At 40.3% G+C, this 14,678-nt stretch overlaps 1 protein-coding gene across 1 annotated transcript; it reads left to right on the forward strand.

Moving 5' to 3' along the window:
* Positions 1-2,896: 2,896 nt before the first annotated feature.
* Positions 2,897-14,339, forward strand: LOC129680030 (C-type lectin domain family 2 member G-like). The gene is made up of 5 exons (XM_055611536.1): positions 2,897-2,981; positions 3,465-3,551; positions 10,462-10,649; positions 11,573-11,685; positions 14,225-14,339. The coding sequence occupies exons 1-5, from the start codon at positions 2,897-2,899 to the stop codon at positions 14,337-14,339; spliced, it is 588 nt and encodes a 195-aa protein (XP_055467511.1).
* Positions 14,340-14,678: the final 339 nt, after the last annotated feature.

Here is a 14,678-nt window from a genome sequence, read left to right on the forward strand (position 1 = left end):
GATAGATAGATAGATAGATAGATAGATAGATAGATAGATAGATAGATATGTTCCTTCTAAGTACTTCATGAGTGTTGGTTTCCTGTTTACAAGCCATCAAGACAGCTGTTTCTATTGTCACACTGATTTTCAGCCTGTAAGTCAACACTAACTGGGTAAGACTTCAATCAATATCACATAGACGGCACGGGAGATGGAGAGCTGAGATCTGAGCAGATACCACCTGCTTGTTTCAGACATGTATTCTGCCATGATGGGACAGTGTTAGCCTTTCCCGCTTCCTGGTGGGGATCAATTATTTTCATAGAAAGACTACATTCACTTTCAGAATAGAACAAGGGAGTGTGGACTCCTAATCTCTGAGTAGAGAAATTTTTCTCAGCCAGGTGTAAAATGTCATGGAAGATAAACAAACCTGACAGTGAAAACACCCACTGCGAACTGAAAAATGCAGATAAATGTGAAACCCACCCTATAGATCATAGAAACCATAAACAGTGGGGTAAATATTGTAAATTTAAGAAGAGATTTACTAATTGATTTTTCAAAAGGTGAATATTGATAGAAAAATTGATGTCAGTAACAAGCTCTTTGGTTTTTGAAACAATTTTTAATAATTACATTTTTGGCAGAAAAAGTATGAAGAGAAATTTTGGCTTCTGTTTTGTATGTTTCAGGATTCTTATGCATCAGAAATCTCCTTCTCCTCTTCCCTTGCTTCCTTCCTTCCTTCTTCCTCTAACTGATAAATCCTCATATTACAAAGAAAAAAATAAGAACATATTTAAAATCTAACAGAGAGAAAAATCTAGTTTAATGCCCTCCTTCTATTATGGGCCTCTGATGAACCAAATACAATTCCAAATATCTTGGACACTTTTATTTCATCTTTTAAATCTATTAACAGCTAAGAGTAAGCCAGTAAGCAACATTCCTCCATGGTTCCTGCCTCCATATTCCTGACTGAGTCCCTGCCCAGACTTCCCTCAATAATAGACTGTGGCCTGAAAGTGTGAGTGGGGTAAGCCTTCCCCGCCCCCACCACCAGCTTTGGGGCAGAGTGTTTTATCACAAGCAACAGAAAAGGAAACTTAGACAGCTAACAGTCTTCTATGGGATTACAGATGTGTGCTACCTCATACAAAAAAACAAAACAAAACAAACAAACAAACAAAAAACATGGGAAATATCTACGTTTTTAATGTTTGGATTGCAAGGGACTTAAAATATACCCTGCACTGGTCTTTAAATCTCCCAATATGAAGAATAGTTTCAGTTGTTTAGTGGGGTGGAGGAATTAAAGGGCAACAAAAATTATAACTCCTCCTTTAGTTATTGAAATCTGTAGGCGTGATTTCATCTTCTGCAGGAATCCGTCACTCTTAACCTCTGTGCAGAAGATAGTGCCATGTTTAGGAAAGGAGCCTTAATGCACCACGAGCTTTGCCAAATTTCACAGAACAGTTGGCAATAGAGAGCTATTAAAAACAAAAACAATTTCCCACTTCTTTCCTAAGATTCCCTGCACTCTGCCCAAAGGTTGCCCATAAGTCTCAGCATCTGCATTGATAGTCTGCAGGGCAGAGATTTTCAGAGGTCCTGTGTGTCAGTCTCCTGACTTGTTCCCTCTTTTCTCCTTCTTCTGATGTCCAGCCTCTTTGCCTTTCTGGATAGGAATTGAGCATTTTAGCAAGAGTCCTCCTTCTTGATTCGTTTCTTTAGGTGTACAGATTTTAGTAGGTTTATCCTATGTTATATGTCTATATGAGTGAGTATATACCATGTGCATCTCTCTGCTTCATGGGATAGCTCACTCAGGATGATCTTTTCCAGATCCCACCATTTACCTGCAAATTTCATGATTTCCTTGTTTTTTATTGCTGAGTAATATTCCATTGTGTAGATATACCACAATTTGTGCATTGAGCAACAGAACCAAAAAAATCTGAGCACAGGGGTCTTTCCTGAGACCAATACTCCAACCAAGGACTATGCATGGAGATAACCTAAGATCCCTGCACAGATGTAGCCCATGGCAGTTCAGTATCCAAGTGGGTTCCATTGTAATAGGAACAGGGACTAGCTCTGACATGAACTGATTGGCCTGCTCTTTAATTACCTCCCCCTGAGGGGAAAGCAGCATTACCAGGCCACAGAAGAAGACAATGCAGCCACTCCTGATGAGACCTAATTGACTAGGATCAGAAGGAAGGAAAAGAAGTCCTCTCCTATCAGTGGACTTGGGGAGGAGCATGCATGCAGAGGGTGGAGGAAAGGAGGGATTGGGATGGGATGAGGGAGGGGACCACGGGGAGGATACAAAGTGAGTAAAGTGTAATTAATAAAGAAAGAAAAAAAAAACATAAAAAATAAAATTAAAAATTAAAAAAAAAATGGGTCAGGGCTCAAAGACCAAGTGAGAGTAAGTGAGATTTATAGTTAGTTCAAACAACTCTGATACTACACAGCGTTATCAGATTTGAGACTTGGGGGAGACTATGCAAAGACCCGGGAAGGGAAAGCCATGATCTGCTTTGACTGGCTAGCAGAAGGGCGAGAGGAAGCCAACTGGGCTTCCCCATGGTGACCGCCAGCCAATCCGGGGCTGCGCACAGGACGCCGTTGGGACTTCTGCCACTGCCCTGCCGTTACTCACAACAGAGGTGCGAGGACACTGCCAGTGATGTCTTGTGGCCCACCGAACCCAGGCGCAGCCTCCATGCTGAATCATTAGGCTGGAGTGGTATCATATCTTCCATCTATCAGTCTCAGTCTGGCCCTGATCGCAGCGAAACTCACCCCTCAAGAGTCCAGAGGTTTGAAGATAACGGATACAATTACCAGTTCTCCTTTCATCCTAAGAATGTTGTCAGCCCTCTGTAGTCGCTAGAGCGCCATGGCTCTGCACGTCATACCTTCTTCACAAAGACTATCCCACACAAGCCAGACACATGTATCAGGGCACCGCAGGACACAGTTTGGTAAGGACAGGGTTTGTTTGCAAGCTAAGACTGGTAGCTTTCCCTTAGCCTGTGTTGAAGAGGGTATGGGTCTGGACCTTAAATGATATCGGTCATCATCAACACAACAAAGGCTTAAAACTAAAAAGGAAAAAAAAAAAGATGATAAGCTGCCCCTCCAACAGATCCACCCCACCCTCTCTGCCAAGAGGACACATTTCATTAAAACCAAAGTAAACCAAACAAAGCCGGAAAAGGTGGGGACTGGATTCTGCAAACCTTGTTGGAGAATGTTAATGCACAGCTCTTGGAAAGGACAGGGCAGATTCAAAGTACTTTGTTGACAGAAGCTAAAGTTATACCTTTTCCCCTTTTCCTGATAGATCAATGGCTGAGGTATGATAGGGCACAGAGATCATAATTATTTTTTTTTTTAATTTGGGTTTTGTTTGCTCGTTGTTTTTCTCTGGTAAATAGTGACCTGTCTGTTTGCCTTTTGTGCAGATGGGAAGAAAATCCTGACCCTCTGGACCCTGATATGTGGTGCTGTTGCTGTTCTTCTTTGGGGGTTTTTCAGTTTTCCTAGAAAATGTAAGTGATCAGTTTCTGCTAAAAAGAAAAAAAAAAAAACTGTTAGTAATATTAGCCATCCAGCCTGACCCAGCCGGCGGCTGCTTTGCCTCCGAGAAGACCAGTCTTTTGATAAATATGTATTGCATTGAGACAGAGTTCCAGCTGCTGCCGCCACATTCAAACATGGGATTTGTTGCCTGGGAGGAATTTTTTTCTCTGACTGGACAACAACGATCATAAGTAAACAGTTGTGGAAGGGCAGGGTAACAGCTATGCAGAAATTCATTCAATTTGAGGAGAGAGGTTATGAGTCAGGGTGGTCAGATAAAGCTTTATGAAGAGCTGGATGTATGTGCTCAAAGGTAAGACCCTGTAGGTACAATATTCATGTCAGGAAATCATACCAGCTATAGTGGTGGTGGAGGTAAAAAGCAAAGCAGGGTTAGGCTAGGTTGCATTTCCAGAGCGTGTTTATGCAGTGCCACAGGTGAGTGAGTGGAACCTTGATTCTAGCTTGTTCTAACAGAAGCCATGGGCGGAAGACACCACCACCATCACCACTTGGGCTCTCCCGATAGTGGGGTGTTCAGTGTCGACAGTCAATCCTGTATCATCTCACTCTGTTACCAACACTGCCCTCTTCTGTCTTGTACACCATTGTTTTTCGTGCTCTGTGGCCATATCTTTATCAGCAATACAATAAGGTCATAGCTTGCCAAAAAATTTAACTGAAAACAAAATAACCTCATTAGCTCCTACTCTTTATGGATTGCTTATGTTTACTACTTGATACAGAAACCTTCTTGAAATGTTTTTGTTTGCTTTTTCTCTCTCCCCTCCCCGCCACCTTCCTGTTTTCCATCCACCTTCTCTTCCTTTCTCTTTGCAGAGCCTCATGCATTCTAAGCACATAATCTGCCATTAGACATCTAAAGCTCAAACAGCTAAATTTTTGTTTGGTTTAGTTTAGTTTTCTGTGAGGACAGTTGGTGTTTAGAGCCAAACTCAGGATCCTGAGCTTGCTAAGCATGGGTGGTTCTGCTACGGAGCCTCACCCCCCCCCCAACCCTTCTTTTCTAAAAGTTCTATGAAATTCACTCTCATCGGGTTCCTGCTTCAGCTTTTCTCATAAAACTTGTACCCAAGTTTACCAAAAGCTTCAGTAGCCATCATCTGTTTCATCTTACTTGATGATACACATTCATTTTTAAAAATTCTTTCTCTGAAAATTTCATACCATTATACAATATGCTTTGACCATTTCCATCTCCCTCATATTATCCACGATGGCTCCTGTCCAACGTCATGCTCCTCATTTTGTTGTTGTTGATAACCATCTGAAACCAGTTAGTGATGCCTGTATCTAGACCCGATTAACCTACTTGCAGCCACGTCCCCAAAGCTGAGTCATTCCCTCCCTCTTCAAGGATCCATTGTCAATCCAACAAGGATGGGGCCTCAGAGGGAGGGCTTCCCTCTTTCATGTTGGAATTTTCACTGGTTTGATATTGAGAAACGTCACTTCAAAGCAGGTACTAGTGACGCAAACACAGAAAACTGGTCAAACTGCCAAGTGTAAGTAACTGCCAGAGCCCAGCTTTGGATGGATCCTCTGTACTAACTTTCCCCCAGCCAAGGCTCAATGAAAGCATGGAAAGGCAGACGGAATCCATGTAACCACTGAGGGGTGACAAAGAGAACTGTGACATGTTGGCTTCTGTAAAACAGGTTGTCGCTTGGGTCAACTCACAGTAGCTCTGGTACTTCACACGTTTTAAAACTCCTTCCTAAATAAAATTCCATTTGGCCCTCAAGTCAGTAGCTACCACTATTTATCCGCTGCCTACATCACTGCTAACTTTGTATCTTTTGCTCATTCCTTCTCCCCCTACAATTCCCTGCACTTACTGGGCTCAGTGTTTGAACATGTCTCTTCATGTATCCAATCTTTGAAGCATTGTTGTCCTGTTCGCCTTCTGAACTGTTCTCAGAACTTTATCACATAAATACCTCTCTAACCCAGGACACTTCCTTGAATTCAATCATTTTTTAAACTAACCTAGCTACTTGATTATGTAGTAAATATCACAACCTTAATAGTGTTCATGCTAAACTTTCTCTTTCTATAGTGTGTGTGTGGGTGTGTGTGTTGTGTGTGTGCACGCGTGCTCATAGAGTATGTGTCCCAACAGAAATCAGAGGTCAGCCTTGGATGTCTTTCTTCAGGACTTTCACAGCTTGTGTTTTGAGAAAAGGACCCCTCACTAGGACCTGAAACTCAGATGACCTTTAGATGGCTAGCTATCACCTCCCAGGCATCTGCCTCTCCAGTGCTGGGATTACAAGAGAGTGTCACCCAAATTTTTCTTCGGGTTCTGGAGATTTAGCCCAGGTCTTCCCATAATGGCAAACAATGTAGCTGTGGCCTCAATATACGAACTCTTCTTCCTTCTGTCTCTCTCCTCTGTGGTCTTTCATTTGTGGTCTTCCTCATCTCATTGGACAATGAGTATATTCTTCCAACTGCAAAGTAAAAATCTTGTGTATTTTATTTTTTTAATTTTATTTTATTTTTTACAATTTATTCAGTATAAATCCCGATTGAAGCGCCCTCCCTCAACTCCTCCCAGTTCCACCCTCCCTCCCTCTTTGCCCCATCCCCTTCCCCTAGTTTATCAAGTCTCATCAGGATCCTCTTTCTCTGTGGCCTGGCAAGGCCACATCCTCAGGGGCAAGTGATAGAAAGCAGGCAACCGAGGTTATGATAGAGGCAGCCACTGCTCCCCTTACTCAGGAACCCACATGGAGACTGAGTTGCCCATGGGCTACCTCTGAGCAGAGGTCTAGGTCCTCTCCATGCATGGTCCTTGGTTGGTGCATCAGTCTCTGCAATGCCTCTGGGCCCAGATGTTTTGGCTTTGTTGGTCTACTTGTGAGGCTCCTGTCCCCTCCAGGTCTTTCTATCTCCTCCTCCTTCCATAAGACTCCCTGTGCTCTGCCCAAAGTTTGGCTGTGAGTGTCTGCATCTGCTTCGATACCTTGTTGGATAGGGTCTTTCAAAGGACTCTCTATGGTACACTCCCATCCTGTTTCCCCTCTTCCCCCACTTCTGGAGTCTTATCTTGCTTGCCATTCTGAATGAGATTTAAGCATTCTCCCTATGATACTTCTTACTGTTTAGCTTCTTTAGGTGTACAGATTTTAGTATAACTATCCTATGTTATACAGCTAATATCCACTTATAAATGAATGTATACCATATGTGCCTTACTGTTTCTGGGGTACCTATCTCAGGATGATCTTTTCTAGTTCTATCCATTTGCCTACAAATTTCATGATTTTCTTGTATTTAATAGCTGAGTAGTATTCCATTGTATAAATGTACCACAATTTCTGTATCTATTCTTTGGCTGATGGATATCTAAGTTGTTTCCAGATTCTGGCTATTGCAAATAAAGCAGCTATATATAGTTGAGCAAATATTCTTGTTGAATGGTGGCACATCTTTTGGGTATATACCCAGGAGTGACGTTGCTGGATCTTAAGATAGCACTATTCCTAATTTTCTGAGAAAGCACCAGATTGATTGCCAAAGTGGTTGTACAAGTTTGCATTCCTACCAGCAATGGAGGAGGGTTACCCTTTCTCCACGTCTTCTCCAGCATGTCTTGTCACTGGAGTTTTTGATCTTAGCCATTCTGATGGGTATAAGATGGAAAATCAGAGTCATTTTGATTTGCATTTCCATGATGACTAAGGATGTTGAACATTTCTTTAAGTGTTTCTCCACCATTTGCTATCCCACTGTTAAGAATTCTCTGTTTAGCTCTGTACTCCACTTTTGAATTGGATTGTTTGGCTTGTTGGTGCTAATTTTCAGAGTTCTTTATATATTCTGGATATCAGCCCTCTATAGGATGTAAGGTTGGTGAAGATCTTTTCCTAGTCTGTAGGCTGTCGTTTTGTTCTGTTGACAGTGTCCTTTACTTTACAGGAGCTTTTCAGTTTCATGAGGTCCTATTTATTGATTGTTGATCTTAGAGCCTGAGTTGCTGATGTTCTGCTCAGGAAGTTGTCTCCTGTGCCAATGAGTTCAAAGCTTTTCCCCACTTTTTCTTCCAACATACTTTGCATGTCTGGTTTTATGTTGTGGTCTTTGACCCACTTGGACTTTAGTTTCGTGTAGGGTGATAGATATGGGTCTATTTGCATTTTTCTACATGTAGACATCCAGTTAGAACAGCACCATTTGTTGAAGATGCTATCTTTTTTCCATTGTATGTTTTTGTCATCTTTGTCAAACATCAGTTGTCTGTAGGTATGTGGGTTAATTTCTGGGTCTTCTATTCTATTCCATTGATTCACCAGTCTGTTTCTATGCCAGTACCATTCTGTTTTTATTAATGTTGCTCTATGATACAACTTGAGATCAGGGATAGAGATACTTCCAGAAGATCTTTCATTTTACAGGATTGTTTTAGCTATTTTGGGTTTTTTGTTTTTCCATATGAAGTTAAGAATTCTTCTTTCAAGATCTGTAAAGAATTGTGTTGGTAATTTGATAAGAATTGCATTAAATCCAAAGATTGCTTTTGGTAAGTAGGCCATTTTTACTATGTTAATCCTAGTGATCCATGAGCATGAGAGATATTTCCATCTTCTGATATATTCTTCAATTTCCTTTTTTTTTTTCAGAGACTTGAGTTTTTTTTCATACAAATCTTTCACTTGCTTGGTTAGAGTTACATCAAGATATTTTGTGGGTTTTGTGGCAATTCCACTGAAATCAGGGACAAGGCAAAGCTGCCTACTCAATCCATTTCTCTTCAACATGGTACTTGAAGTCCTTGCTAGAGTAATAAGACAAAGGAGTACAAGGGGATTCAAATCAGAAAAGAAGAAGTCAAAGAAATACTATTTGCAGACGATATGATAGTGTACATGAATGACCCCAAAATTTCTACCAGGGAACTCCTACAGCTGATAAACACCTTCAGCAAAGTGATTGGTTACAAAATTAACTCATAAAAAATTCAGTAGCACTCCTGTATACAAAAGACAAATGGACTGAGAAAGAAATTAGAGAAACAACACCCTTCACAATAGCCACAAAAACATAAAGTGCATTTTCTTTTTACTTTTTTATTCTCTGCTTTCCAAATAAAACCGGTAAAGTGTGCCTATTGTTTCCCTGATTCAGATGTGAACTCTTTCCAGTCACTCTCCTGTTGGTCAGCTAGCGCCTCATTTTCTTCTCTCATGTTTTTCTCTCTTCTATCCTCGATCTCTAAAAGAGATCAGCCACTGATATAGTACATCATAACACAAGTTCTATTAATGAGATTTTTACATTTTTTTTTCTACAATATCTTTGTAAGAAAACTGAATCAAATCTGAACTGGCCACATTTCAAGGTTCAATAATCACATAGGGCCAATGACACCCATATGGACAGAGTTTACTTTTTAATGATTAAAAAAATATATATCTGTTAGAAATTTTACATAGTTTTTCATTAAACTTAGAGCAAAGCAGTATGAATGGCTACACTGCCCTTCCTGTGCTTGGTCACCCTGGACTACTGATGCCTTGTACCACTTGATCCTTCGCTTAGTGTGTAGGACCATGTACTTCTTCTTTACTTGGTGAACAAGCCAGGCACACTCACTTCACACCCCTGCATCACCTCTTCCCATTGCTTAAATAGGGGAAAACGGGGAAATGTTCTCCACAGGAGGTAAATACACCTCCCTAGTCCACTCCCTTCAAGTCTTCACTAGGGGCCACCTCTGTCTAAACCTACCCTGAATGCTGTGCTGGTGTCCTTATCCCTTGACCTGGATTCATTCCATGAGAAACTGTATGGTTTCAGGAACGCAGCTTCCATAAAATCAACTATTTTTTTCATGTTATATTCATTTTTTTTTATTCCAAGAGCTACAGGAAGATAAGTGTCTGCCACAAAGTAAGTGCCCAGCTTGGGAGTGGCTGGATGTACACATGAAAGAAGAAGCAAACTAGTAGATTAATGGCAGAACTGGATTTCCGGTAGCCAAGTTTTAAACCAACTGTTTGACTTTGACAGTAGGTGTTTATTTGCACCCAATATTTTAGGGTAATTTGGGACTTGGTATTTTTCAAGTAATTTCGGTGACATGGGTATTTCTGCCGGGCTATCATATCAGGTTTTGTGTAAACAGAACCTTACCGCTAGTTAATTAATGCTTCCAACTGAATAGTCTCCCAATCATAAGCCTGAGTACCAGCCATTCATTATCTTTGTTTCTTTTTCAAGGCATTTGGGAACATCACTTTAAGTACTGTTTTTCTTAGGGCTATTTATAAATAAGCCACTTCATATTTCTACTTCTGTGAGTTAAAAAGGAAACAGGAAATGTTATAAACATTAATAAAATTTCAGTGTTTTTCCCTTTTCTGAATTTTTTTATTCGCTCAAAAACAAAGAACAAAGAAATAGCTTCAACTTCTAAGGAAATGCCGTTTCTGAGAAACAGTTATTGGTTAGCTCACTGAGAGAGAACAAACTCTTTGATGTTATGACGATAGAGGAATCCATTTGTAGTAAAATTTGTCTCAGGTGGCATGTCCAAATTTAAAAGAAGTGAATAAGCAAATAAATTCCAGTAGCATAAAAAATATGAGCAAGCAGTTAGAGGATATTATATTTTCTGGAAGTTGGTTGCAACTGTTTTAAATTACATGTATATCTCAATTTTCCATATACTTCTTTTTCTTGTTGTATTCTCCGTTGACCTGTTATTATGGAGCTAATGGCTAAAGTCAAATGACTGAAATGGGATATGAAAGTGAAATCCATTTTATCTATGTGAAGCACAGAAGAATTTTATCAAAATGAAAGTCAGACTCTTTTCTCTTACAGTGTCTTCATGTCTTATGTTCATTTCAGTTGTAGTCACAAGACTGGTCAAAAATAAGACGTGTGACGGTGAAAACATGATATGTATGAGTGCCTGGAATAAAGTTAACCAGAACTGCTTCTTTCTTTTTCACCATAAAAATACATGGATCAGTGCAGAGGAACACTGCATAATCTACCATGGACATCTGGCGAAATTCAACACCAAGAGCGAACTGGTGAGAATCAGAGGGGAAGATAGAAAACTAACACAGTAATAGAAATTACATGAATTACAAAAAGCCATTAAATACAAATCAAAGCATTTTATCATTTCTTTAAGTAGGTAGATTAAAGCAAGGTCACATTTTCTTGAAATGATGACATTTGAGCAAAGAAATAAAGCAGGTAGGGCAGTTAGTCAAGGGAGCATCTAGGGATGAAGACTCTGGGGAAGTAAATCAGCTATAACACGGTTCAGGTTCAAGATGACTAAATGCCTGGAGTAGTCAAGGAACCAAAAAGGAAAAAAGATAAAAGAAAAAGAAAATTAGGCAATCAGCTTGTGTAAAGCTGGGAAGTAAGAATGTGACTACAAGAATCTTGCAGGCCATTACAGAGATTTGAGTTTTTTGCATCAGGCAAAACAGGTGGCTATTTCAAAATTAATGTTAAAAGTACTATGTTCTAACTTCAGTCTTTTAATTAACTAATTTATTAATTAACTTTACAACCTGATCACAACCTCCCCTTCTTCCTCTCCTTCCAGTCTCCCCCTCTCACCTTCCCTCCACCTAATCCTCTTTTCCTCCTTTTCTCCTCAGAAAAGGAAGGCCTTCTATTGGTATCAACCAGCCTTGGCATATTAAGTTTCAGTAAGACAGTAAGCATCTTTTCCTATTGAGGTTAGATGAGGCAACCCAGTAGAAGAAAAAAGGTACCAAAGGCAGGCCATGTAGTCAGAGACAGCCCCTGCTATCACTAACTTCTGTCTTCACAGAATCACATTCTTTGCTGTAACAAATACAAAGATAGGAAGTTAGACACTCAGCCCTTACAGGAACTGTGGTAAGAGCATAATGGACTCTAAGGGCAATAACTTTTCATGTAATGAGAATGAGACCCTAGGAGATGTCTCTGATAGCACTCTGTTTTGTCACAGGACATTTTCTTAAGCCATGTGAAGAAAGGACAGTCTTCATATTGGATTGGACTGAACAAACGAAACTCACGGGGAATCTGGGTTTGGACAGATGGAACTAAATACAATAATGTGTAAGATATATTTATTTAGTGTTAATTGGAAAACACGGTCAAATTTATAACTCGATAAATAGATACATCTACTATTTCTTTAAATATCTCTGAAATAAGCCCTCCTACAGGTGCTTCAGGCAAACGGCTAGTCTTTAGGGACAGAATGCCTTCAAACACCAGTGTTTGTTTCTGTGTTTAACTAGGTTGCACATGTCTTCATTTCATTCTAGACATGACCTAAGTTTAACTCTTGACTGAGTACAAATTGTCTTTGTGTGCACGTGTGTGTGTGTGTGTGTGTGTGTGTGTGTTCACTTCTCATTGGTAAAGAGTAAGTATCTGAAGATATACTGACATGTACATTTTCCTTAGCCAGCAGTGACCTAACAATACGGATGAGAATAGATTGGGAAGAGAGAGGTTTGATTTCCTTTTGCTTAAAATATCAGAACTTCTCTGTTGTCCCAAACACAAAGAAATTAATTGTATCCTTAAAGTCTATTTTTGTTCTGGAAACATTCAAAATTTCTCCCGACCTCAGAATGAAAGAAAGATTGTATTTTCTAGAGAGGAGCCTCGGGCTTCACTGTGCTGAGTACCCTCCCATGGCAGGTGCTTGCTCCATCACATTACTATTACCTCAGCAGAAGAACTTCCTCATCTGAGAGACATTTCTGTGGTATCCTATCTGCATCAAAATATGTTGAAAACACACAATGACTTCAAAGCAGCAACATAACCAATTGCGGGTGTTTTTTTTTTTTTTTTCACTTTGAAGTAAATGTAAGAAATGGATGACACAATGACACAAGTTGAACTGTGAGTACAGAACATAATTCCTCTGGTGTTTTCTTGAAAGAAAATACTGACAACTTAAGTTGTTATGTATTTACTATTTTAAAAAAAAACTGAGAGAAAGGTAAAGCTATGAGCTGGTGAATCGGTGTGTTGCTTTGTTAGGGTCACCACAATAAATGTCACAGAATGAGCAGAATAAGCAACAAATTTGGAGTCTGGAAGTCCACAGTCAAGGTGCTGTCAGGGTCTGTTTCTTCTGCCTCTTGCATTGGTGTGTAGGTCCCTGCCACCTCACTCTGTCTTTCCGATGGCTTAACCTGTGTGCATACTCAAGGAAGTACCTGAATTACTTTTTCTTAAAAGAACATCAGTGGTACATGAAGTCAGCAAGTGTAGGTCAGTGGCAGAGATCTTACCTAGCAGTGGAAAGGGCTTCACTCACAACATGGCAGGGGGAAGGGGAGAAAAAGAAAGGAAGGAAGGAAGGAGAAAGAAAGAAAGAAAGAAAGAAAGAAAGAAAGAAAGAAAGAAAGAAAGAAAGAAAGAAAGGAAGAAAGAAGAAAGAAAGAAAGAAAGAAAGAAAGAAAGAAAGAAAGAAAGAAAGAAAGAAGAAAAGAAAGCTTTAAAATCTTTGGTTACATTCTGCGCCACTATGGGTAGGGCTTCCTCATATAGAAGTCCCATGATGGTTGATGGGAACCCTAGCACACTGGGCATGTGTAGACATGGAAGTACAGCAGCAGCTCCTTTCCATCTGCAAGTTCCATGTGTGGACTCAGCCAACCACAGGCGGAGAGCTTTAGGGAGTGAACTGATCATGCCGGTACTGAAAACGCAGAGTGCTTATTTTCTTGTCCTCATAGCCTGACAATACAGCATAAGTACTGCTCCCATAACGTGGGCATGATTCCAGAGAAGTTATTTAGGGACACACTGAGGTCTGTGATGGGAGCTACGCCAACACTGCATCATTTCACGTAGAGGACCTGGTGGTCCCTTCAACTACTTCCTCAGGAATACTGAAGAGCTGAGAATACATACATATTTTAGGAAAGGGTGAGACAAAAATTTGAGTGTCTCTTAGAAATTGGCAAAGGGCACACCAGTGCTGGCATGTTTCCCTACAAGACAGGTGCTAAAAGCATTTTGATTTCATTATAATCAGAACTTCACCAAGACCCACTGCTGTGTATTTTCTCATGTTGAGTTCTCGATGCTGCATGATTATATATGTGACCTAAAGCAGGAACCTAGAAAATCTTTCCCAGCAACTTTATGTAGTGCCTTGTATACACCCTGTCACTCTGCAGTGCAAACGATACCTATCTCACAATGGGGTTGGCTACAGAGTGGCCATATGAATTTATTCTTGAAATTTATGAAAGACCTATCCTGAAAAGGATGGAAAGAAATGTTCCCTGAAATGCCAGTCACACACTCTCTATACCCCTCCCCTAAGTGCCTAAATACATTGATTTATTCATTTTCATTGCCAACATACATGGAAGAATCTGATCCCACTCTGAGGGGTTATGATGTTGGCAGCATGAAGTGCCAGGCTACACTGCTGAGGGGTGGGGTCACAGCGTGCCTCTCCAGCAGAGTCTGGAGGTTAAGTGTGAAGTTTGATAAGAGAACAGCGACAGTTGAGAAGAGAAACTGTGATGTGAACTGGGATCACCAAAGCTTAGTTCCATTCATTATATGAGGGTATCCTGGGTCTTGTAAATAAGGAAGCTATCCCTTTGTTTTGTTCTAGGGCAAGAATACAAGATCATGGTGAGTGTGCCTTCATGCAAAAAAATGGCATAGACAGTACCAATTGTGATGACCTAAGAGACTTTATTTGTATCAAACCAAGCCTGTGCCTTTGAGGATTTCTTCCATCCAAAAGAAAATGAAGAACCATGTCTCATTTTGTGCATGATGTGTTTTCCTTCCCACCAACTTTGTTTTTACATCTAATTTGATAAACATTTGCATGAATTTTAATTGAAACAGTTATTAAGAAGCCTAGAGATTAAACTGAGTTTGACATATAAGTGCTGGGTCATCAAGGTTGGTGCGTTTGAAGCTATGGGCATGGAGGTCCTTGCTCGGAAGTATTCATGTCAGTATTGGAGGGCAGAGAGAAGAGAGAGAAAGATCCCTCTGCTTGTCTGAAATTCTGTAAAATCTGCAGAAAAGAGAAACAAGAGCAAGTGTGGAAAAGG

This window comes from Psammomys obesus, unplaced genomic scaffold (genome assembly GCF_907164565.1).
Source record: "Psammomys obesus unplaced genomic scaffold, mPsaObe1.curated_primary_1811, whole genome shotgun sequence".
In the NCBI taxonomy this organism is placed as follows: Eukaryota; Metazoa; Chordata; class Mammalia; order Rodentia; family Muridae; genus Psammomys; species Psammomys obesus.

Coding starts and splice junctions, on each gene's coding strand:
- LOC129680030 (XM_055611536.1), top strand. CDS start 2,897: ATGGCTCTGCACGTCATACCTTCTTCACAAAGACTATCCCACACAAGC. Junction 3,552..10,461: donor TTTCAGTTTTCCTAGAAAAT/GTAAGTGATCAG, acceptor TGTTCATTTCAG/TTGTAGTCACAAGACTGGTC. Junction 10,650..11,572: donor TCAACACCAAGAGCGAACTG/GTGAGAATCAGA, acceptor GTTTTGTCACAG/GACATTTTCTTAAGCCATGT.